The sequence below is a fragment of the Haemaphysalis longicornis genome, unplaced genomic scaffold, assembly GCF_048455015.1.
Source record: "Haemaphysalis longicornis isolate Haplotype H1 unplaced genomic scaffold, Haemaphysalis longicornis Haplotype H1 scaffold_5, whole genome shotgun sequence".
Classification (NCBI taxonomy): Eukaryota; Metazoa; Arthropoda; class Arachnida; order Ixodida; family Ixodidae; genus Haemaphysalis; species Haemaphysalis longicornis.
In genome coordinates, this window is record NW_027526385.1 from 69,082,210 (window position 1) to 69,105,788 (window position 23,579).

The 23,579-nt window shown below is 48.7% G+C and overlaps 1 protein-coding gene across 1 annotated transcript in view; it reads right to left on the reverse strand.

The window, feature by feature from the left end:
* Positions 1–23,579, reverse strand: part of LOC144138397 (transmembrane protein 114) — a 134,948-nt gene that overhangs the window by 27,952 nt on the left and 83,417 nt on the right. The window contains exon 2 of the mRNA XM_077670660.1: positions 81–188. Within this exon, the coding sequence (XP_077526786.1) occupies positions 81–188 (108 nt within the window). The remainder of the gene's footprint in view (positions 1–80; positions 189–23,579) is intronic.

Genomic DNA, 23,579 nt, shown 5'->3' on the forward strand with positions numbered 1-23,579 from the left:
AAATCCGCCCCATGTAGAACGGGCTTTAGATTGTTATTTTTTTTCATGCGGTGACAAAGAAAAGAGGGGAAGGCACTCACGCATCCGTTCCCAGCGCTGCTCGGAGAAGTGGTCAGACTGCTCATCCTCGGGTATGTAGTAGTTCACGTTGACGCAGTCCGTCTGCACCGGCGACATGAACGTCTCCACTGCAATAAAAAAAGGAAGAGGGAAAAAAAGGGGGTGAACAACATGTGCGGGCGCCCTCTGTTGGACAACGCCACGGTGTTCGCTTACACTTCGAAGACCAAACAGGCATAAATAAATTTACCATCCCTTCCCAGAGAAAGCTGAGAGAAGCGCGAAAATTCAAAGTGCGTCCAACCTTCGCCGAAAGTGCGCCCGATCGATCTTCAAACCTTCAAAGACCAAAATCGTCAACGATGAACGAACCCATGCGAAGATTTTTAAGGGCGGAACCCCTTAGTGGCTAGGGCTGTTGGCGTCTCCTGTCGTCTCCTGTCGTCGTCGTATTCGTCGTTTCATGTAGTCACGGTACTAAAACACCGGGAAACTCGTTTACGCCTCGCGCTAGAACGTAACGCGCGCTAAAAAAACAACGGGACACTCGTTTACGCCCCGCGCTAGAGAGCTTAGAGACTTACAGCAAAGCTGTATACCTCTACCCCCAATGGTTTCATATCCGTGGGCAAGGACGCCAAGGCGCCAAGATTACACTTATACACTGCATGCTTCGCCTCTCCCCAGGGTTCACGTTAGTGGAGGTGGCCCGGGATTTTCTTTCTTTTTTTCTTTTTTTTTCTTTTTTTCTTTTTCGCTCACTAACTAAGCACATCTACCAGCGATCTAAATGTATACCGATGCGTGGTTTATAAGACAAAAGATTATAGTCGTACTCCATGATAGACGCGTGCATTTTCTCCTCTATAATCGTTCCTTTTTCGCGATTTTCAAGGACCAGATTTCACACATCGGTAATATTCACTTTTTCTTGTAGCGCTTCCTTGCATAGCTTCGGTGTTGTGCAAACAATGCCAACGTGACGCGCGCAAAAACCCCGAGCGACGCAGATGCGATGCGGCAGAGCCGACTTTCTGCATCGGCTTCGAAGTTCAGCCGAAATTTAAAAAAAAAAAAAAAAACAAGAGCAGCGTTTTCGCGACCGGTGTTTGAAAACTCTTTAACAGTGGAGCTGTTTTAGTGCAGGCCTTGGCGACAGACTCTGCTGGTATCGTGTCACGCTATCCGTGGAGCAGGTTTCTCTGCCGCGAAAAATCCGGTTCCCCGCATAGAAAAGAAAGATAAAAACATATAAAATGTCCCAGGGTCTTCATAATTTAATATGAAGCCTGATGTTTCCCCTAAAAAAATGAATTCCTAGTAATGCATGCGTGTTCAGAGGTGAAGCCAACTCTAAAAGTATCGGTGTAAGCTTGGTTTTTATAAGCTGACTTTCCTGCATTGCTTGTTATGCAGTGAAGCATAGCCATCAACGGAGGGAGTATGATTACACGAAAAGAGCTCTAACTCTTGTGTTATGGAAAGTATCCTAAAACAAACTGTACGAAAATTAGCCGCTGAGAGGACCCTATCATTACACCGGGTTTAATTTACATGACTCGATTAGTTACTTCACAGTGAAGTTGTAAACGTTACAGAATTAGTTAGCTGTCAATACATTGCTATCTACAGAGGGAGTATTGTTACAAGAAACGGCTGTAGCTATTGTTTTAGCAAAACTATTCGACAAAAATAGCACTAAGACACCAAAAAAAGTCGAAGCTAAACAAAATCTTCGCAAGGACAACCCACAGCTCAGCAGATTTCACAATGGGTGGAACTCCATGAGAGAGAGAGAGAGAGAGAGAGAGAGAGAGAGAGAGAGAGAGAGAGGGGGGGGGGGAGGCAGACACACAGACAGACAGACAGACAGACAGAAATAAGGGTAGGTAATCAAGAAAGTCAAGGAGGGCAAAGGGGGAAATGTGGTAGGTCATTTATTCTTCTTGAAATGGACACAGTTTTTTGAAAGATAGAAAGCGGAGAAAAACATGCCCGCCGGGTGGGATCCGAACCCACGACCTCCACGTAAGGCGCCAAAAGTTTGCGGGAGCAGTCTCGCTTCCACGAACATACCCGCTTGTCAACACAGCAATAGTTCGTTGACAGGACAATTTTATTTCGCTTTCCTGTGAAAGGACAAAAGGACTCCAGGCGTCGCGGAAAGTTCAAGGCCACTCTTCATTCAGATGTCACTTCCCTAACCTTCTATTTTATTCACTTGTTTACAGACAAAGAAAATTCGATCAACCGGGAAGAAATCGCTGCCACATTTGCATATTGATGACGCCCCTGCGTCCCATTTCAGGCAAACAGCACAGTCGGCGTTCTGATACACTACTCAAGCTCAATGACGTTATCAATAGTCTGCGAGCGCTTCGAAACTGGCTACGAAAGGCCTACAGTGCTGTTCTTTCCTCGTGGCAGTTGTTTGGGCGAGATTCCGTGGATGTTCGGCATGCCTATTGTCGTGTTTTTGACAGGGTTTGTCGTTGCGCTCAGTGCTAGTGCATCTGCGTGAGAGAGTTTCACAATTTTACAGTCGCTGCCATCGAGAGTAGGAGACCAAAACTCGCTGCCAGACTGACCTTTCCTGTCCATCACAGCTTCTTTGTTCGCTTAAAGCATTACAAGAAGCAAATTATACGGAAGCCGAACTTGTACTATTAGTTCCTAACATATGCAAACAGTGCTTCCGCAACTTTTCTCTACGATCACCCGAATCCTTTGACTGAATGGCTAAAAAAAAAACTTTTTTGTGTTTTGTACGACCGTACGAGAATAAAGCCCTGTGCTACGAAGACGACCCGGTGACTCGACATTGTGGATGTGAAAACTTTATTTTTCTCAGTCAACTCCGAGGGAAGAAGAGCTTTGTCCAATCAATGAACTCTAACACTGTAAATATACAGAGGAACTGCAGCGGAACTGCGCACTTCCGCTCTGCTCCAATCAGATCAGGGTTCATGACAGCGGGATGCCGGCTGATATATGCAAACCTTGACTCGCAGTGTTTGTTGTCACATCCCTGCTCATACGGAGAGACTCCCTCGCGACAAGGTTACGCGCGTGCGAGACACAACAAACACAAGGGAGAGGGAAAGAGAAGCGCTTAATAAGGCGTGTCCGCAATGCTGGCCGAGCACAGCGGAGCTCGTACGCAGCGGGGTGGCGGCGGCGGCGGCGGCCGCCGTGAACGCCCCGTAGCGAGCAGCCTTCAGCGTCCATGCTCTCTCTTTCTCTCCGTCTCTTGCGTACCGGCGGAGGCTACCCTACACGACTCCGAGGCCGCCGCATGTCCGACTCCGTGAGAACACGGCGCCCTTGCGGCCAAAGAAGCGAGTTTCCTGATGAATCCATGACCAAGCGGGCCGTGCAATGACATCAGGGGTGGTATTCTCGTGTTTTGTCCGTTTCGTGTCTGTTTCAGAAGTGCCCGTTTTGAGCAAGCCCTAATTGGCTAAATACGAACACCTCACAGCGGAGCTTTGAGCCGCGGCTTCTCGGAACAACTTTGACAGGAATAACTGACAGGAATAAACTAGGCTGTAAATAATCATTCACACTGCTATCGACCATCTAATCTGTTATTCCATGATTACTGGGTTAGTATTCACCCAAAGCAGCGAAAAAGCATAACACGAGTATTTAGTGTGAGTACTCTGTCAAAAAGTATGGCTTGTGAATGCGCAATATTAACTACAGCCATGGTTCACACTAAAGAAACAATGTCACCAAGCAGAAACAGGCAACCGAATCTCAGTGTAAATTGTTTGACATTTCGAAGTTCTTTTAAGGTCGAAGTGCTTTTAGAGAACTCGGTTTTGGTTTACATTCACAATCTTATGCAATCCCTAGAACAGAACGTATGCCCGAAGTGTTCTCGTTATGGGAAGCGCCACTGAGGAGATTCTGTGTTAATATGTTGTTACAGAACTTTCTTGTGGCTTACATTCAACCCTCACCATGTAATTGTCCGTGAAGTTTGCTATCCCTCATTACATACATGCTTGCAATGAAGTATCCTTTACAGGAGACACTCCCATTTTGACGACGCACATTTGTGGCAGCCTCGCATACACAACCGTCGTCGCGAAATATATCGTGATTCAGATCATTCTTTAGTTCCCTTCATCGCGGTACGCCTTCTTACCCCGTAAAAGAAGATTGAGCTAAAATTTTGCCTCGCATGCACGGAGCGGCAGTAGGTACTCCTTCACAATCGCACCCAGGCTATGAAGCGATCACTCAAAACCGGCTTTCGAACTGACACGCTGCAGTCACGCTGACATCGATAACTGCTTCGTAAACATTTTATAATGTACACTAATCTCAATGCCAGCAACCAACCATAGATACTACTGTTCACAGCGCGCATTAATGCTGTTACTCATAATTTACTTTGGAATCGCAATTAAGATGACGGTAAGAGTATGGATGAATAGTTTGCTCAGCGTCAAAAATGCTGCGTCGTGAATGTCATTCACGGTGCACTTCCATGTCGCAGACAACCAGCGTATTTTCTTTTATCTCGCCTTTTGCGCTGTTTTCTTTCGATGTAAGAAGCAATTCAGCGGTGAGGGCCTGCAGTTCTAACTACATAGAGACGCCGTTCCCGTCCGAGGTAAATACAAGACCAGACTTCCTGTATACACATAGCGCCATCTACGGAACCAATTTAGAAACTTCCACTATTCTCTTGTGTAACTTCTACAACGTGCCGTGTAGGTAGAGCCGCGTATTATATCTATTAAAATAGAGTCGAGTAATATTAAAGGGACCGTATAATGGCTAGCCACGTGATTACACTCCAGCACTGTCTGAAGTGCCAGAAAGTAATGTCAAAAGTCCAAGACGGAGCGAGAAAGAAAGAGCGTGTAGCACCAAACTCAATTCAAGCTCGCCCATTGCACCGAGTAGAATCGTTGGAATTCAAATTGGCGGGAAATACCGCCGCTGTTCTCGGTATTCGCGCGGTCACACAGAGTACGTTGGCACGGATTCGTTGAAAGGGGTTGCTGTCTTTGAGAAACAGCGGAGCGTAACCGCGAGAGCGGTCGGTCACTCGCAACGAACTGTCTGTCACGCACGCACAAGAGCCGCGAATCCCGCCACCAAAACTGCGGCCGTCCGTGTTTTCTGTCTCTGAATAATCCCCTTTCTCGTCCGCTGCTAATGGAAGGCCTAGTCTCGTCCGCTTCCAAAACTCCCTCTCCCCCGTTCTTCGTCTCCTTGTCCAGTATACTTTTCTTCCTTCGTGAACTCGCAACACGCTTATCACCTTTTCTAGCCTGCAATTTTCGCGTATACCGTTCGGAATTGGCGAACAATTCCTTCGTTCTTCCCCGACGCAGACAATTTCAACCCTCGCTAGCAGACGATTTTCAACCGGCCGCCCTGTAGCACCGTGCCCTGTACCGCCCAAGTGCGCCTGTGTACTATTTCGCCGTCCATTTTTTTTTTATCGTTTTTTTTTCGACGTCCCAGGACGGATCTATCTACACCGCGTGCGCTTTTAGCGACGAAATTGGGGGCTAGCGACGAAAAAAAGAGAAACAGTGATGCGCTAAGGTTGAAATCGCGTCGATGAAGAAGAAAACTGGTTGGAGAAGAAAAAGTAAAGTACAAGAGGCTGAAGTGATTAGGGAGGGAGGGTAGTCATCATTTGAGGGTCCTCCCCTTCCACATTTTTCGCTTGTTTACCCTCTCCGAGCAACCTCACGCAGCGAGTTATGCAGTGCGGGCGAAACGGTGTACGGTCCAGCGCGTCCGTGCAGCGGCATGACCGAGAATGAAACCAGCGCCAAGGACAATGAGAGGAACGTTCGCTCGTTGCACGCTCTTTCGCTTTGTTTGCTTCTTTTTATCGCACGCTCCGCTGTTGCCTCTTCAGCCCCGTTATTATTATACGGCGATGAACGAAGACGCGGCCCCGCTTCTCCGCCTCAATGAAGAAGGGCGCGCTGGAGGACGTTGATGGTTGGCCGAGAAAAACGGCGAAACACGGTGGAGCGAAAAGAAAACGGAGCGCGGGCCGTGAAAAAAAGAAAAGCAGAGGGGATAGCGTAGGGGCGTGAGGTACGCCCAGCGTGCCTTGCCGCACCGTCTCCGCAGCCAAGTGGACCGGGTCAGCTGGCTTTCGTTTTGCAGCTTTCGAAGAGGAGACGAGTTAATCGCCACGCATTCTCTTTTGACGGATCGTCAGAAAGGGGTGCGTTACGCGTATTGCGCTCGCGGTTACGGGCACGACGTACTACAGGCTCGAAGTCCTGCCAGTGCAGCGGGACTTCGGCTGTCGGGTAGGCATGCTTGTCGACTGGCGTGGCTTCGTCAGGCGTACTCCAGTTTCGGAGCGTTTAAAAGTGTTAGCCATGATCCCCCAGAATACTATGATTCCTACACCCCCCCCCCCCCTAGACAGTTATGACGTCATCATCCACGTGATACCCCGACACCGTTAAGAAAAAAAGCACAACGTCAGCGTTTTGCTAGGATGTGGTGGCTGCCTCAAGAACTCTACAAAGTGTCACCAGCGTTATTATGTGCTCTCAGTGTTATGCCGCGCGTAGCTAATCGTAGATTTGTAGACACTGCAGAGAAGAAATCTACGATAGGCCGTATGTCGACGCTGGCGTTATCGCGTGCTCCCATCGTATCTCACACGCAAAACAAGTACATTTCAATGGCACGGATACGTGCTGCTGTCTTTGTTGCATGGTGCATTCAAAGGATGCGAGTATATTGCGGGTGATGCATGCATGCGCAACGTATTTACAGCTCTGGCTGCCACGACACACACGCTCGTTATCAGTTTGAAGCCCCCTGGTGATAGCATGTATATTCCGAAACTTAGGCTTCATACCTACGCACCCAACCCCCTCCACGTTTTCACCTGCTTAATATTATTTTAAAGCAAAAGCTCTCTCAGCGGGACCTAGGGCGTCCTGTCAAAAATCTAAATGAATTTACCCATAGACCGGTTGGTGGACCAAAAAGTTTTAATGAGATCTCTAAACACACGGCGAGTGCGTAAAACAGGGCTTCCGTCGTGTTAAAACGGTTACTGAAAAATCCCGGAACAGGACGGTTCTAGATGAGAATATATACACGCATCCATCGTGAAGAAGGAGTACAATTCACACCTTTATCTCATAATCACCACGTGTCCGTATACATTGAGGTTGTTCGTAGATGCGTCTAACTTAGTGCGCGAAAATCGTAGCATGGGTTCTTTCTTGGTGTGCGATTTGAGTCTTTGAAGGTTTGACGGTCGATTGGACGCACTTTCTGGCAAGGTTGGACGCAGTTTAAGCTTTCAGGCTTCTTTCAACTTTCTTTACGAAGGGCTTTAAAGTCTTTTTTTTTTAAATTGGTGTGAGGTGAGCGCACGCTGTCAATAGTATCACATCCAGGAAAGCCAGAATATGAGTAAGTTAACGAAACTCACCCATGCATTCCCAAAAGGAAATGTCTACAAGGAAATACCGAACGTGCTTAGTAGTAAACATATATATATATATATATATATATATATATATATATATATAGAGAGAGAGAGAGAGAGAGAGCGAGAGAACTTTAACGAATGCCAAAGAGGTTGACCCCACAAACGGCAGGGCTTGCTACTTCAGATGTAGCGAAAATAGTGAGGCGAACAAAGTAAAGGGGAAGAAGTAAGTATTAACAATGAATAAGAGGGAGAGAAAAATGAAATCAGTTCGGAACGTAGAAAAAATTTACAGCATAAGGAGAAAAAATCTGAGGATCCCAAAGTCTGAGGATCTAAAGGGCTGAGGACTAATTCCGAGTCAGACAAAAATTCCCGGGCCATCTACATTAAAGTGAAATCTGAGGAAGGGCGAAGCGCGCATGCAGTGTGTAAGTGCAGTCTTAGCGCCTTGGCGTTTTTGCCAACGGATATGAAACCGTTGGAGGGAGGGGGTAGAGGTATACAGCATCGCTGTAAAAGTCTCGTGTCTTAGAAGCACGAAGCGGTCTAGCGCGAGGCGTAAACGAGCGTCCCGGTGTTTTAGTACCGTGACTACATTAGACGACGGTTACGACGACGACATGAGACGCCAACAGCGCCAGCCCCTAAGGAGCTTCGCCCCTAAAAAGGCAAAAGATCCTGAGGTGGCGGAGGTCGTGGCGTATACCTTTATTGAACGGCGGCTGTTGATCATGTCTGACCACCGAGTATTGGGTGAAGCAGGGTTTGTGCTGTTGCAGCCGCATGTGTACGCGAGGATTGATGACGCGTTGTTGCCTACGCGGGTTGATTGAGGATCGAAGCTTGACAATGCCTGCTGCAGACCGAGGGGGGCCGGCAGTGCTCTCGCGAGAAAGTGATGGAGCTGGGAGTTGTCTGCCAGCGACTATACTCGTGGAGTTACTGAGTTGCATCATTAAGGCGAAGGACGTACAGGCACGATCAAAAGTTTACGTACCAGGGAAATGGTAGTTTTCGGTTATTTCTATTCCTATAGCAGCCCGACAAACAGACGAATGCGTTTCTGAACGAATGAAAACAACCGCACATAGTACTCCGGGCTGCCGTGCGGCAGAGAAATAACTCAAAAATTGCTGCTTACGTGGTCCGTAAACTTCCGCTCTTGGGTGTACATGCCCCATTGTAACGTGACACTCGATGATACAGGCGTCGAATGGTACACGAAATGCACGAATGGCACAAAAACCCACGTGACCCCAGGAAGGCCAGAAGCCAAAACCAAAGCAAAGCACGTCAGCCGTGTATAAGAGATGATTAATAATTACCAAAGATGTTTAATAATTACCATACCTAATTACCAAAGGTAATTAGGTATATGATTGCTTACTGATTGATAGTAATGATTAGTAAGGTGGAATTAAGATAGATTAAGGTAGAATAATGTGGTTTACTATGATTTAAGATAGATTAATGTGGATTGAGATAAGTTGAGATGAATTAAGGTACGGATTAAGGTGGACCTAGGTAAAGGTCTACTCAGGTAGATTAAGACAAATTAAGGTTGATTAAGATGGATTAGTAGAGGAATCAAGGAGGATTAAAATTGATTAAGATACTAAATTCGATTACAAACGGTAAAATAGTGTGGCTGCCGTTTCGACGGGTGGACGTATATAAACAATTCCCACCAGGCTTTCGGCTTCAAAGCACGTTAGCAGATTCAAGTGCCCCGAGAAAATTGATCAGGTGGTGCTGGCCGGTTAACAAACGACAAAACCATCTGGAGACACCGACATGGCTTTACGCTAATCAATGAGACAACATTTCTGCCCTCATGTAGGGTGATGTCTGGCCTTTGCACGACCGGGAGATATCGGAAGACACCTACATCCCTTCGTTGTGGAACACAGGGACCCAACAGTCTTTCGCGTAAGGCCGGGATCAGACTGTTGCCGCAACTGTCGTAATAAAACATTAAAGAATTACATCATTTCACGTCTTAGCCAACCGAACTGCATGATATGCCGTTTTTCTACGTCCATAGATCACGATATGGCTTTTGCGTCGGCAGTCTGAACATAGCCTAAGAAACATGGGAAAAGAGGGCGCCAAAGGAACAACTGTTGTAGTTCGCGTAGAGCGCTAAAAACGAAGAGACCATTTCCGCCGCAAAGACCTCATGGGAAGGCGGAGGGCAGGGTCACAGACCTGGTGTTGGTATAAAACCAAGAAGTGCAAACACGCACGAACGATCATCAATCCCTATCCTGGGGCGTAAGAAGGGGCTCGCAGCACGCCCGAGCGCCGATGAAAACACGAGGAAAGTCACGTCCCGGGGAAACATCGGGGGCCCTAGTTTGGAAGCCGAGCTCTCATTCCTCGACCTGCCCGCGCTCTTTTCTGCGTCTCCGACTCCTCCCAGCCGGAGCATGGCTTCCGCCATAGTTTCATACTCGTATACACTACAGGGAACACTATTCAAAAAAGGTAGTGACACTTAACTAACAGAACACTAACCGGTTACTTGTCCCAGTATAAACTACGCACTTAGTGGATTTTACTAACTGGTCATGCATAACATAGTAAAAAGCTACGCGCCGCGACAATGTGTATCGGCTAAGCGTTCAGCGCGACATAGACACATTCAACACGCACATATCAAACTTAGACAACCAACAAATAAATTGCCCTAACGGAAATGCCATATATGGCAAGAAACCGAAGAAATGCACGAGGAGAGCGAGTACAACTCAGTTACCTTACAAAATACATCTGCTCTTTTTGATTTTATAGCCAGCAGCGGAAAGTCATTTGATATAGAATTGGTGGGCTTGTCACAAAAATCAAATATTTTAGCAATAAATTTAGAATTATGCATTTCGACCCGCCGCGGTGGCTGCGCTGCTGAGCACGAGGTCACGGGTTCAATTCCCGGCCGCGGCGGCCGCTTTTCTGATGGAGGCGAAAAGCAAAAACGCCCGTGTTTAGGAGATTTCGGCGCACGTTGAAGATCCCCAGGTGGTCAGAATTAATCCGGAGCCCTCCACTACGGCGCGCCTCATCGCCTGCGTTGCGTCGGCGCGTTAAACCCTACAATCAATCAGAATTATGCATTTTAATGTGAGCATATACAAGTCAGCATGTGGATTTGCAAAAACTTTTTAATCGTGATTTGGAGTGGGCAAAGTGCTGTAGTTATTACATTCAATAATTCATAGACTTGAGTTACCGTCAGTGAACCTTAGTATCGAACAAGCAGCAGTTACTAAGTGCATGGTCTACACTCCACACTTAGTGGCAGGACCTACGTGCCGTTCTGGCGGGTAGTAAAGTTCGTAAGGAGTTAGTAAATACAGCCGTTACTACCCTTTTACGAGCTTTTCTGTTAAGAGTGAAATCTGGCGCCAGTGGCCAGGCGAGCCGCGCTTCACTGAGCGTGCCGTCACATGTGCCGGGTAGGAACGGTCTATTCGTTCTTGGCTTGGCATGGCTCGTGAACCAAAAGTAGTCAAGACAGGACACCCCGGCCACTGAAAATGCCTGTAAAGAGGCACTGCATTGAGTTTACGTTAATCTTGGGTAATTATTGCGTAAATTAACGAATTTCTTCTTATTTTGTGTTTGCGGCTTAGCAACGGCGTAGTGCAAAGACTCTCCCCCCCCCCACCCCCCCCCCAACACTTTGCATATTAGTAACGTGTACCTCTGTGGCGCAATGGCATAAACATCACCTTCGTAGGGCGAGGTAACCGGATTCGATCCGGACCAGGGGAAGCGGTTATCTTTTCGAAGCCTCAGATTGGGTGCGCGACGACGTGACTACGGTGACTAGACATCGTGACCCTCGACGAGCTGCGGCGACAAGCCGGCTCCCTGGAGTGCTCCGAACTTCTGAGCTATTGCTGTTCATAACTTGTACCCGAATACAGTGTATATAAAACTCCGCGGCTTCCGCAGCCTTCGATCAAAGCAAGCGACCGCCATGGCGGCGAGTGCACGATACGAATTTCCCGCCGTTAGGCCAGCGTCGCGCCACGCCCGCTGACGCGGCAGTGACGAGGAAACGTATCCGCACTTATCTGGGGCTTGAACGGGCAGGAAAAAGCCCGAAGTGCGTCCGCGTATGCGGGAGTGGTGGCGTACGTTCTCCGCGCTTCGCGGACTCACAGACGGGCATCGACAGTGCACTGACGAGGAAGTGGCCGCCATTGATTTTGAGGGACGTTTGCCGCGCCCCTTCTGCTATCTCGTCACACCCCCGTAGCGGCGCCCAACAAGCCCACGGGCGCGCGCGCTCGGCCGAATACCGTATAGCCGGCATAGCGCCCAAGCGCTACGTCTGACGGTGAACAGGCGTGTAGGAAACCTGGAGAAAGCCTTCCTCTTCGTACCTTCGTTTCCTCGTCAAAGATATTGGCAATTTTAAACTTCCTTAACTACTTCCGTTCCACTCGTAGTTTTAAGGGGGACTCTCCTGTTAACGTTCCTATTGGACTTGCTACTTTATGAACCACGGGCTTAAAGACCCCCACGAAAACTTTTATCACGTACTAGGGTGCACAACGGCCTAGATTGTTTATTTTGGATGTACGTCACTTCTGTACTGAAATAAATAATTAAACTTCCGCGTGGTCGACCGCTAGCGCCATCTAATGTGTTTTGTGTAGTCGCCAAGCAGGCAATAAAGGGGAAAAAAAGGTTTTTGCCGAGTGGCCTGGAGCAATGTTACGTTGGTTTGGAGAACCAGGTAAATTGTTTTGCAATTCGCAAGTGCGAATCCTCGATTCCGCGTGCCTTTTTTTTTAAGTTGATTTATTCGTTTTTGGGCAATGTTTTCTATAATGAATTCACCATTTTTTTTTTTTTTTTTGCGCTGTAAGGTTCGTTGCTCCACGAGCGAGTTCGCAGAACACGTGAAGATGGACACTGACGCCCTGGCGAGTTCTTGTTGGCGTGCTGTTGCCATAAGCGCCGGCTGCTTGCGGGCACAGTACCGAATAAGCCGACCCTTGGGCTGGTGCGAACATGCCTCTTACGATTCAGGCACGAGCCAGGCAAGCTCCAAAGATGGCGGAAGGGCACATCGCATTTGTGCGTCTGCATTGACTGGAGGGCGTTCATCTACTGAGTACGTCTCCGATAGTGATTGCTACGATTCCAAGCCGTGCTGGTAGGCTTATCCGGTGCATTTTACAGGCATGGCAGAAGCGCGGTATACCGATTACTGAGATACGGAGAGTGCCCATACAACGATAACGTCGGATTCCAAGAATGTTCTTTTACAGAACCGAAAGTGAAACCGGTTTGAATTCTAATCTTGGACGTCGTCCAATCACGTAGCGCCTGGTATTGGCGTCACTGCTGTTAGTTGGTGCGGCCACCGCAAACCGCGCATGGTAGTTTTTCTTTTTTTTTTCAGGTTTTATAAGACAGATACCGCTTTATGGCCCCGACAGACTATGAAAAATGTGTATATTTTAGCCACTCCACACAGTGCAAGCCAGAACAGGAGCTTGACAAATTCACTTCAGTGTCCCTTTTAGTATCCTTACGTCGTTTGAAGGCGAACGAACGCCAGCCATTGTCAAAGACTTCTCCAGTGCTGCATCGTGTTTGCGCCTCTCTTTTCCGCTTTCGTCCATTCGCCTTTTGACGCGAGTCGCTCCCACAGGCAGTCGCGCCGCAGCTTCCTCACAGCTCAAGCACTCCTCCGCGCGCAGCTGTCCTGCTCACGCGCCACCACGTTCACCAGGCACGGGGCTTGTATCGGGCTAAACTTTTTTTTAAATTGGGATATTATGTCCTTTGGCACAAAGTCCTAAAGGTACGAGTTGGCACCCGTTGTCCATCTTGGCGCGGAGCCGGGTTAGCGCATGTGGTTAGCGCACTTTGTCTGCTGCTGTGGTGACCCGGGTTTACATGTCACAGGAACCTTAATGTGTTTTAAAGCAAAGCTTTACTACTTTCATCTCGCCGCGGATGCGTAGGTTCACCTTTTGACCTCAGACACACCCACTGCGACACACCCCTCGAAGCGTATCGCGTGATTCGCCGGGCCCACTTTCGACGCTGCGCGCAATTAAGAACCCTTTTTCAGTCGCTCTGCTCAGCTATACCGGCGGTGGCTGCCGCGGTTGCGGGTGCTCATCTGATCGACAGCCGACCAACCCCGCAGCCTCCCACGCATGCGTCGCTGGGTCGTCTCGGGCTATGCGACTCATCTCGCGCCCGGCGAAGAGAAACACCGCGGGTTCACCGCGAATGAAACCGGGGCGGACCTGTTTCTATGAGCGTTGCACGGGAGGTATACATACAGCTACATCGAAGGTTAACCAAGCAAAGCTAAAACACAAACAGGTTAAGCCAAGCTTTTTCTTTGCATATCCAAGGTTAGCTGATCTAAGCCGCAGCCATTTTTTATTTAGTTACGTTCCCTTTAGAGCGCCGTGCATTCGGGTGCCATTCGTGTTTACAAATACTACTACGACCGCGGTCGCGTTTGGCGAGACATCTAGGGCTTTCGCCATAAAAACATTTAGCGCTCGGGCGCCACTGCTATACGCACATGGCCAGCGCCAGCTACGGGTAACCCCGTTCTCATTAGCGACTGTTTTTTTATCTTTATCAATCTATCGTTTTTGAGGTAAGGTCCGGTCTCAAATTACGGAAGCGAAGCCGGTTTTCGACCGACCGGTCGTCGCGTTCGGTCACGTTGGAGTGAACGCGCCGCTTTAATCCGCCGCGCAGTCGCGGAAACATTTCTCAGGTCGGCGATTCCATTAATCGTCGCAGAGCGGCGACTGAATTTCGTTGCGGTCGGATCCCCCGCAGTGTCCCACTGTGCGTGACAGGTTTCCGGCAGTTCTAGCTAGCGCGTTCTTTTTTTCTTTTTTACTATTGCTGTTCGGAATTACTTCGTTCGACTTTTTGTTTGTCGAAGTAATGCTTTAGCTATGAAGTTATGGTGGTTAGCTCCGGATTAACTATAACAGCAGCCTGGAGGTCGTTAGCGTGGACCGGAATCGGTGAAAAGAGGCGTTAATAATGTTGCCAGTGGAGCTAAGGTTATATAATGACTAACTTATACAACTCTACGATGGCGTGCTTTAGTGTACGTCTGCCAAAAAATAAAAACCGTGGTTGATTCCTCTTTAATAGGAATCAGTAAAACACGAAAGTGAAATGTGCAGTGAAATCTTCAGCTCAGCATGATTTACGGGTCGGCGGCTGTCTTGTGGGTGTGCTTGACGAGCGGCGTCCTGCTGGCGGGTCGCTTCGGCAAAGGTGTACTGGCATCATTTCCGTGCCGTCAGTGAAATCTTGGTGTATACCGGCATAAAACACTTTTGTGTTAAAATATAAAACCCGAAAACGAACTACCCTAAGTATAACGTACTCTTCAGTACTAAAGGTTGCTTCCCCGCAAGAGGACCCCATGTGCAGGGGTGCACCCTTTACAGGCCGCTTGCTTCGTTGTACTGCGTCACTTCCGTGACGGATAGGACGTCAGCGAGATCTTCGTGTAGCCGGGAATAAAACACTTTCGTGTTAAAAGTTCGTCAGCCATTCCACTCTGCGAAGGTGGATGACCAGGGAAGCTTGAGTTCGTACATTACGATGACAGAAGAGAACAGCAACGTGTCTTCACAAAGGGAACGCTGCCTTGAGGAGCGGGAGTATAAGCTACTCGCCCAAGCACTTGGAACGCCGACAAAGGAATGGCGGCTCCTTTTTCGCGGTGTCGAAACGTACGGAACGATATTTGATGCTTTCATTTTAAGTCGGCTGAAAAATGGGCCCTCCGCCGAATTTAGATGATAGCAAAATTTTTTTTAGATATTTCACGGAGTAAGAATATCAACAAAACTGCAAAAGTTCGCGGAACACGTAAGTATAGTCTGCTTCGGTAATTTGAAGGCGAAAGCATTATGGTTTTTCCTGGTGACACTTACACAGACTTCTTTGCTGTTAAGTCGTGTTTGCGCCTCTTTCTTTTTCTTTCGTTTCTTAGTCTTTCGGCACGACAGACACTTCAAGGCCAAATTTCCCCAGCATCACAGTTCTCCATGGCTGGCGCGCACCAGTTCTATTCACGTGCCGTCACGTTCACCTGTCACGTGATTATGACGTCAGCACCGGACGCACTAGTCTTACTCTCGTTCCGCCCCTGCCAACGTGCTGACGTAGCGCGGTGGTACGCACCTTGGCTCCTGTACTCTAGACACCCGTGTTCCATTTCCAAACGAACTCAAACATGTTTTATATTTGCTTTTAAGGCCGAAACCCCTTACGGGCTGGGGCTGTTGGCGCCTCCTGTCGTCGTCGTCGTCGTCGTCGTCGTCGTTGTCATCGTCGTTCGTCTCATGTAGTCACGATACGCCTTTACGTTTACGTCGTTACACCTCGCGCTACACCGGGGCAGTCGTTGAGGCCTCGCGCTAGAGAGCTTCGTGCTTCAAAGACAAGATACTTTTACAGCAAAGTTGTGTACCTGAACCCCCTGAACGGTTTCATCTCCGTTGGCAAAAATGCCAAGGCGACAAGAATACACTTATGCACTGCATGCTTCGCCCCTTACCAGGTTTCACGTTAGTAAGATGGCCCGGGATTTTTTTTAAAAAACAGCGACGGCTATTTTCTGTACCGGAGACCAAAAACAACCCCCGATTTTTTTTCGAACAATAGAGAATTTAAGACTTTCACCTTACAAAGAGAAGATGAAATTGAGGAGGAATTCTTTACCGGAAAGTTTAGACGATCCCGCATCTCGAATTGCATCCAACGACAGCACGGCTCGTCGCGGCGGCCTTCGTGGAATTTCCGTGCGTGACACGCCCTTCGTGTGGCCTAAGTTGTGCATGCGGAGGTATGTAAAAAAAGGCTAAACACCCAAGGGCCGAACGGTGTAAAGTTATCCGGGGACGGACTTCTGACTTAGGCGCGAGCGGCTTTCCGCGACACTCTTCTTGGCACGTATAAAGTACATAAGCAACGAATCTTTCTGACAGCTGAGAAAGAGAGAAGTTAGGTATTGAGGGAGTCAGAAGCATGTGCTAGTGATGACGGGGTTGAGCGCAGCGAAGAAACTAAAGTGCGGAGAAACGACGAGGAACTATGTCTAGACTGAGCGGGTACATCTCGAGCAACAAAATCTGCTCAACAGTCCGAGTTGTACAGTTATAAACATCGGTCGTTTTTTAAGCGACGTGGCGTTACAAAACGTTAGGTTTGAAACGGCGATACGAGTACAGAATGTTTGCTCGCTCAAACAATCAGAGAAAGCGGAAAAAAAAAACTTTCCGAGGAGTCTGATCTGGTGCCGTCGCTCAGAGCCCAATAGATTCTCCGCATACTTGGGTTTGACAGGCAAGGGAAAATAAAAATAACGGGAAAAAGAACGAAATAGTTTTCCCGCTGGTGCAGCGAGTGGGAATAAAGAATGCGCTGCCATAATAAAGAATGCGCTGCCATCTCGAATGTCTTGGTCATCAATAATTTCTCTCTCTCTCTCTCTCTTTCTCTACTGCACGCATTGTTTGAAATCTAGAACGTTTTCTCTCCCAGCTTCGTCTCCACTACAAACCTGTTTTTTTTTCTTCTCCTGAAGTGGTATCGATGTTCTTCGCCATGATTCTACAAACCGAAAAATTGAACCATTCAACTTTTCATATACCGTCTAACTTACCGTAACAACAAGAATTTGGAACGCCGACTGTTCTTTGGAAAAATGCGGACCTTTCTTTGAGCAGATTCGAATTCTCGGCAGGAGTGATACTACAGTAGCGAAGGAGATCTTGGAAGCGTCTTATATTAAGAAAAAAAAAAGGGGGTACAAGTGCGTCAGCTATACATCGCTGCTTTCGCGCGCCGCCGAAGTTGCATTTTTGGAAACGGCGCTTTGATTGTGTCCATCATATGTTTGGTGCTTTCCATATAGTGTATTCCAGTGCGCATGCTTTCAGTGATACCTGTATAAACACGAGATAGTGCTTCAATAAACGTTAGTTGCAAGTGAGCGCTTGTCCCGTCGTTCTTCCTTTGTGTCGTTGTCCAAGTCGCGCTCTATCTTTCAATCATAACAAGCATAGGAACATCCGGGAGTAAACCAAGCAGAACATTGCCCGAGATGCCTGAAAAAAATGTAATTAGCACCCACTGAAATGTATTAGGCGGACTTCAGCGTTGCCTTCGAGAACGTTTCGGTGGCCGTTCAGTCGAACATTACGCACAAACAACCCCGCCAGCATTGCTTAACAGAGTGATGCAAGCGGTGTCATTTTCTTTGCTCTTTTTTTCGCGCCCTTCGTTTTCAAATAGTTTCGTTGCGTCTTTGCGCCCAGGCAGCACAGCGAACGCCGTACCGTAAGGCCAGAGAGAGCACAGCTGTACAGACCCAAGGTGACTGGCCGCCGGTTATAGCCAACACCTTCTAGCCGGGACGAGCCAAGCCGATCACAAGCCAAAAGACAAACCCAGCATAGCCCCTTCATTAACGCAGCTCTTCTGCAAAATATGGGCTGGACTTAATCGAAGTTTTGCTTGCATCGAGTAATAAACGTAACGGAACATTATTCATCGTCGCGCTGTGACGTAACCACGAAGAGGCTTTCTGTTCTCGAAGGTGTCGCGGGAGAATTGCTTGGTTCTACAACAGCGAGCAACGGCTCGCGAGAAATCGGGGTGACCTTGTTTCAGGGCGGCCGTGCCGGCGAGAAATATACACTACTCGGCTCTTTCTTTTTCTTTTTTTTTTTTTCCAACCCAGTCGGCGCCGCCCGCCTGCCCCGTCCCGCGTTCGTGCGTATGTTTACGGCGCGAAATTCGAAGAGCGCCCGAGGCTGCCCGAGTTGCGGAATAAGACGCGGCCGCTGCTGCTCGCTCCGTTTCTCGGGTGATATTACGTGCGCAGAGTCGGCAAGACACGGCTGGAAAAATAATAGGGGCCTAAACGTGGGGCCTAAACGTGGGCGAATGAATGCGGGGAAACCATTATTTGTGGCTTAGCGCAGCACTACTACCGCTGGCTCGGGCTGGCGTAGGAGCTGCCCGTAATGAAGGGGCTGTACGTGCGGCCGCGGATTGAATGTAAACTATACGCGGGGTCATTTTTAATAAGGCCGGCCGGAATTTCGCAGACGCGAGAGATTTCCTCGCCGGCTGACTATCCTGGTGAACGCGACGGAGCGTGAAACGAATCCGGCGACCTGTGAGCGGCCGCCGGAGAGGTTAGGAGTTAGGTTAGGATTGCCCCTGACTGCGTGTTTTGAAGATACAGAAAAAAAATACAAGCGGTGGTTGTTTTCGCAATCCCAGCGTTATTAAGAACCCGTCATCACAACAGGAATACCGCAAAAATCTGGCAAGAATTCCTGTCGTACGACAAAAAACTTCCTTGTGACAACAGGAGTCCTGTTGTTACGACAAAGCCACCTGTTGTTACGACACACATTTCTGTCGTAACGACAAAGTCAATTTTCTCAACGACAAACATTCCTGTAGTCACAACAGAACTGCTATTTACGCTACTCTTTCCCAATGGACAATAACATTCAAACCATGTGCAACTACTGATGGTACATCAGAATCACGACAAGACAGGAACTCGGCACAACTGAACATCAAAATCAGGACAGGAATACGGCACACGACAGAACACCAGGATCACGACACGACAAGAATACGACAAGACGACACAGTACGACACGCGAAAATACGACAAACTACAGACATAATCCTTGCCGTCTTTTTCGACTGGGTTGCATTTGAGGAAACGGTTAGGTCAAGAACGCCGAAATAGGAGGAAGGCCTGCTTGCAGGGCGGTGGTCGCGCTTGAGAAAATCTATTGGTGGATCTTTAAATATGCGTCGCCGTCACTCCCATAGTTCCCTTTTATGCCGCAATGCACTGGCTACACGCTTCATTTTAGATCGCTTACAAGCACTTACGGCAGTCACGTGAGCCGCCGAGACGCCGCGCGACCAAACCGGCGCGTCGTCAGAGGCAGGTGCCGAGCTTTCGGTCACTCGCTGTGCTACAAAGTGACGCGATCAACGCAGAAATTTCGCCGACGGGCCGCATCTATCACTCCCGCAATAAAAGGCGTTTGAGAAGATCACTGCCGGAATTAGGCGCGTTTAGGAGCCCAGGAGGCAAGTGAGGCCTGTGATCTCGCAGCTTCCACGGCGCAGGCACGCTGAAAGGAGTTCCTTTCCGTCGTTAACTCCGAAGGAGGAATATGATAGCTCCGGTCCAAAGCATTAACAACCCTCAGACCTCCGCCGTTTCCGTGCCAGCCTGCAGCTTTCAAGGTTGCACTGAACACGAGCAGCCGTGGCAATCGACCGAGCTGTATACGTTAGACCGTCTCGATTGCTGCGATACACCGTTTCAAGAACACAATGGCGCCTGTAAAGGGTGTTATTACGCACAAAAGCAGAAGTCCATTATTCGCGTGTAGAGGAAGAAAGAACGTTATAGAACTTACAGGATATGAGCCCAGTGCTGTCAACTGCACGTTGCAAGCTTCTTTTCGAGAAAGCAAAAAACTTTTTTTTTTCGTTCGGAAGACGAAAGATCGGACAGGTCATTTCTCACTGTAGTTTTGTTCCACGGGAGACTTCGCAGCCGTGACTGGGGAATTAAACGTTTAGAGGGGTCGATTTCAGATTACCCGCTTTGTCTGCCATAATACGACGTACGGAATTCGCGTGGCGATGGGCTTTATTTTTGTTTTTCTGAGGGGGGAAAAACGGACGTACAGTAAGTACACTCGGCGCTCGAACTGTTCGCTTCTGAATAATGCTTATTTTACGCGCATTTTTTCGCTGTAGAACCGCTCGTTTATCGCCCCACCAAAATAACGTTATTTCTGGATTCGAACCCCGACTAGTTAGAGCGGCAAGCCCATAATGCTAGGGTGGCTAGAATCTAGCCACCCGCAGCAAAACGTCTATAGGTACACAACAAAGGTGTTTGGTGTATAGCCCCTCAGCGAACCGAGAGCGTGTCAGTTTTCAACCACACTGAACTCTTGTTTAGCGGTCGCAAGGCCACGACCTATGAAAGATGTGGCTCGGACAAGGACAAAAAGAAAACATACGTCCCCTGGGACTATATTCATAGGAGCTTCTTCAATACCTAGTTTTGAAATAATTGATTTGAAAGGCAAAATACGAATGACACTCAAAATGATGCTAAAAGAACAGGGTTAAAGAAACCCTGAACCACTTTTTTTTTTTCAACTTTTTCTTAATTCTTAAATGCTTGCAAAACGTAGTCCCCCAACACACCCAGTACTTAGATTAGGCAGTCACAAAGAACCTCAGCCAAAAATTTCGGCTCTATGTCCATCAGATTATTTGGAAAGCAGCTCAAAAGATTTTTTCTTTCTTTCCCGGTCTTGGCGTTCTTTCGACGGCTCGAATTACGTCACTAAGGCCATGTAGCGGCTGTTGGCCGGTTTTCTTTCAGTTGCAGCAATGAACGCATTCGATAGCAACTGTAAAAAAGAAAGCTACAAAAATAAGGCAGAAACGGAAGGCGTATCTGGTGCGACCAGTAAATCACGCAGTGCCGCTCCGTGCTGGTGATAATTATAGCTCTCAGTGCTTCCAGACGCGAATAAACGAGTGAAAGCGTTTATCGAAAGTGTTGCAGGTTCCCTTTAATGTTTAAAAGTTAAAAAGAACAGAGTTAAAGAAAAATGTCGTTCCCACAATCTTCCGCAAGCTGACTTGCCAGGAAACACCCATCTAGTTCACAAAACCAATGATGCGGAATTTCTCTGCACACCGATGCCGTTCTAGAACGGGCGTAAGCGCTTTATCGGGCATATATCTGCTCAGGCCAATATAAGTTTACAATCCACACACACAGCCCCCATAGCGCTGAACATAACCCTCGACAACCTATTTTCTTTTCTTTTTTTTCAGGGCACGTATACGTGGACTCTCAGAGCTCACTGACCGTGCCTCTCGTGCCGATTACTGGCGCACGGGCCTCGTCACGAGCGCAGTAGAGCAGCCGCGCTTAAGCCAAGCCAAGCCCAGCCAGGCTCGGCCATTCCTATTGCGCGCGTCATCGTCTGCTACACGATCGACGCCCCGCGCTTCCAGAGCGAGTGCTCCCGAGGAAAGAACAATGGGGCCTTACGATGAGACCGGGCCAGCCTTGTTCGTTAGGGTGCACCATGGTGTAGGCAGAGAGGCTATAATGAGTTTGGAACGAGCCTTGCTTCCGCGCACGAACAATCCGTCCCAGTTGCGCGCGGGGCGATTTTATTTCCCCGCCCCTCCCCTTTATGCAGATTATTTCGACGGGCATTCGAACGCGGCTCGCAGGGCGAGTGCTCCGCGTTGATAGGTGGCCGTGCGGGGTAAATACCTGGACCCGAAAACCACTGCCGGTGAGAGGGGGATTTGTTTCAAGGTTGGCGCTTGTGTGTTGTCTCGGTGATGCTTACCCCAGTTTGGTTCCTCGCCGATAATACCGCTCTCGAAGCAGCACTCGCCGTTGGCCGGACTACTTCACAAAACCGAGCTAGGGGCTTTGTACGGTAGCTAAATTATCGCTTGCGGACTGCCGGTAGGCCTCACGACGCGGAGCAGTTCAATCCGCCTAACAAAGGGCATAGCGGTTCCGTGTGCGCCAATTATCATATAAATAAGGCCCGCGTGAAAGCCGGTGGAGGCGGTGGAGCGGGGTATAGCGGAGATCTTCAAAACAGATATTGCGGGAAGCTGCGACCGCAGTGCGGAAGATGGAGTGGCAATCATCGATGCAGCGGATGAATCGATTCCTTTTTTTGCCATGAACGCTAGGCTGGCTTTTGCGGGCTCACAGACAGACAGACAGACAGACAGACAGACAGACAGACAGACAGAGGGACGGACGGACGGACGGACGGGCAGACAGACAGACAGTCAGTCAGTCAGTCAGACAGACAGACAGACAGACAGACAGACAGACGGACAGACAGACAGACGGACGGACGGACGGACAGACAGACAGAGGGACGGACAGACAGACAGACAGACAGACAGAGGGACGGACGGACGGACGGACGGACGGACAGACAGACAGACAGACATACATACAGAGGGACGGACGGACGGACGGACGGACGGACGGACGGACAGACAGACAGAGGGACGGACGGACGGACATACAGACAGACAGACAGACAGAGTGACAGACAGACAGACAGACAGACAGAGGGACGGACGCGCGAACCGTCGGACCAAAATACAAAATTTTCTAGTTTAAGTAGCCCAAAAAAGGATATAGTACAGGAAAGGCAGGCAGAAATGCGAGAGTCACAGTGTTCGATAGGATTCTAAAAGCTCGTCAACTTTCTGTCAAGAACGCAAGACTGCCGCGCCGTAAGAAGCATGGCATGCCCCGGTGAACAGGCCCAGCCGTTTACTATTTATACGCTTGTCTGGATTCGAGTGCCTTCGGGAACACGGATCAGACAGCCATTAGGGAATGTATAGCACTCACCCGAACGTCGGCGGGCAACGCTGACAGCGCTTCTATCCCGAGTGGAAAAGGAGGTACTTACTATAGAGTATGCCCGCGGTGCTGTATGCGGCCCGTCGAAAGAATCCACTCGGCTCATGATGCGATGGCGCGCGAACAAACAGTAGGCAAGAGATGGGATGGGCTTTTCTTCATCATTCGCTACTCGAGTCAATAGCCAGCCGTATTACCATTTTAGTGAACGCTTCGAAACCGTTTTTGTGCTGCGCCGTCCCCATATGGAAAAGGAAGCGCAAACGGCTTCGGGGCTTTCTGCAAAACAGGTCTGAGAGAAATGAGAATTGGGACTCCGTTTGCCAGAAGCGCGTTAGCGTCGTTCGCTTTCCGTCTATGCCTTCTTTCTTTTTCTCTTTTTGCTTCAGCAAACAGTGTATAAGCTGCTATAAGTAGCAATCAGCCGTTGCAAACGTCACTGGGCTGTGAACAGACGACCGGATTTAGTTCGTTTCCTATCTACAGCGCCGTTCCCGCACTGTTATAAATATGGAAGCGGTGGAAGACGATAAAAAGCAATTAATGAGGTAATTT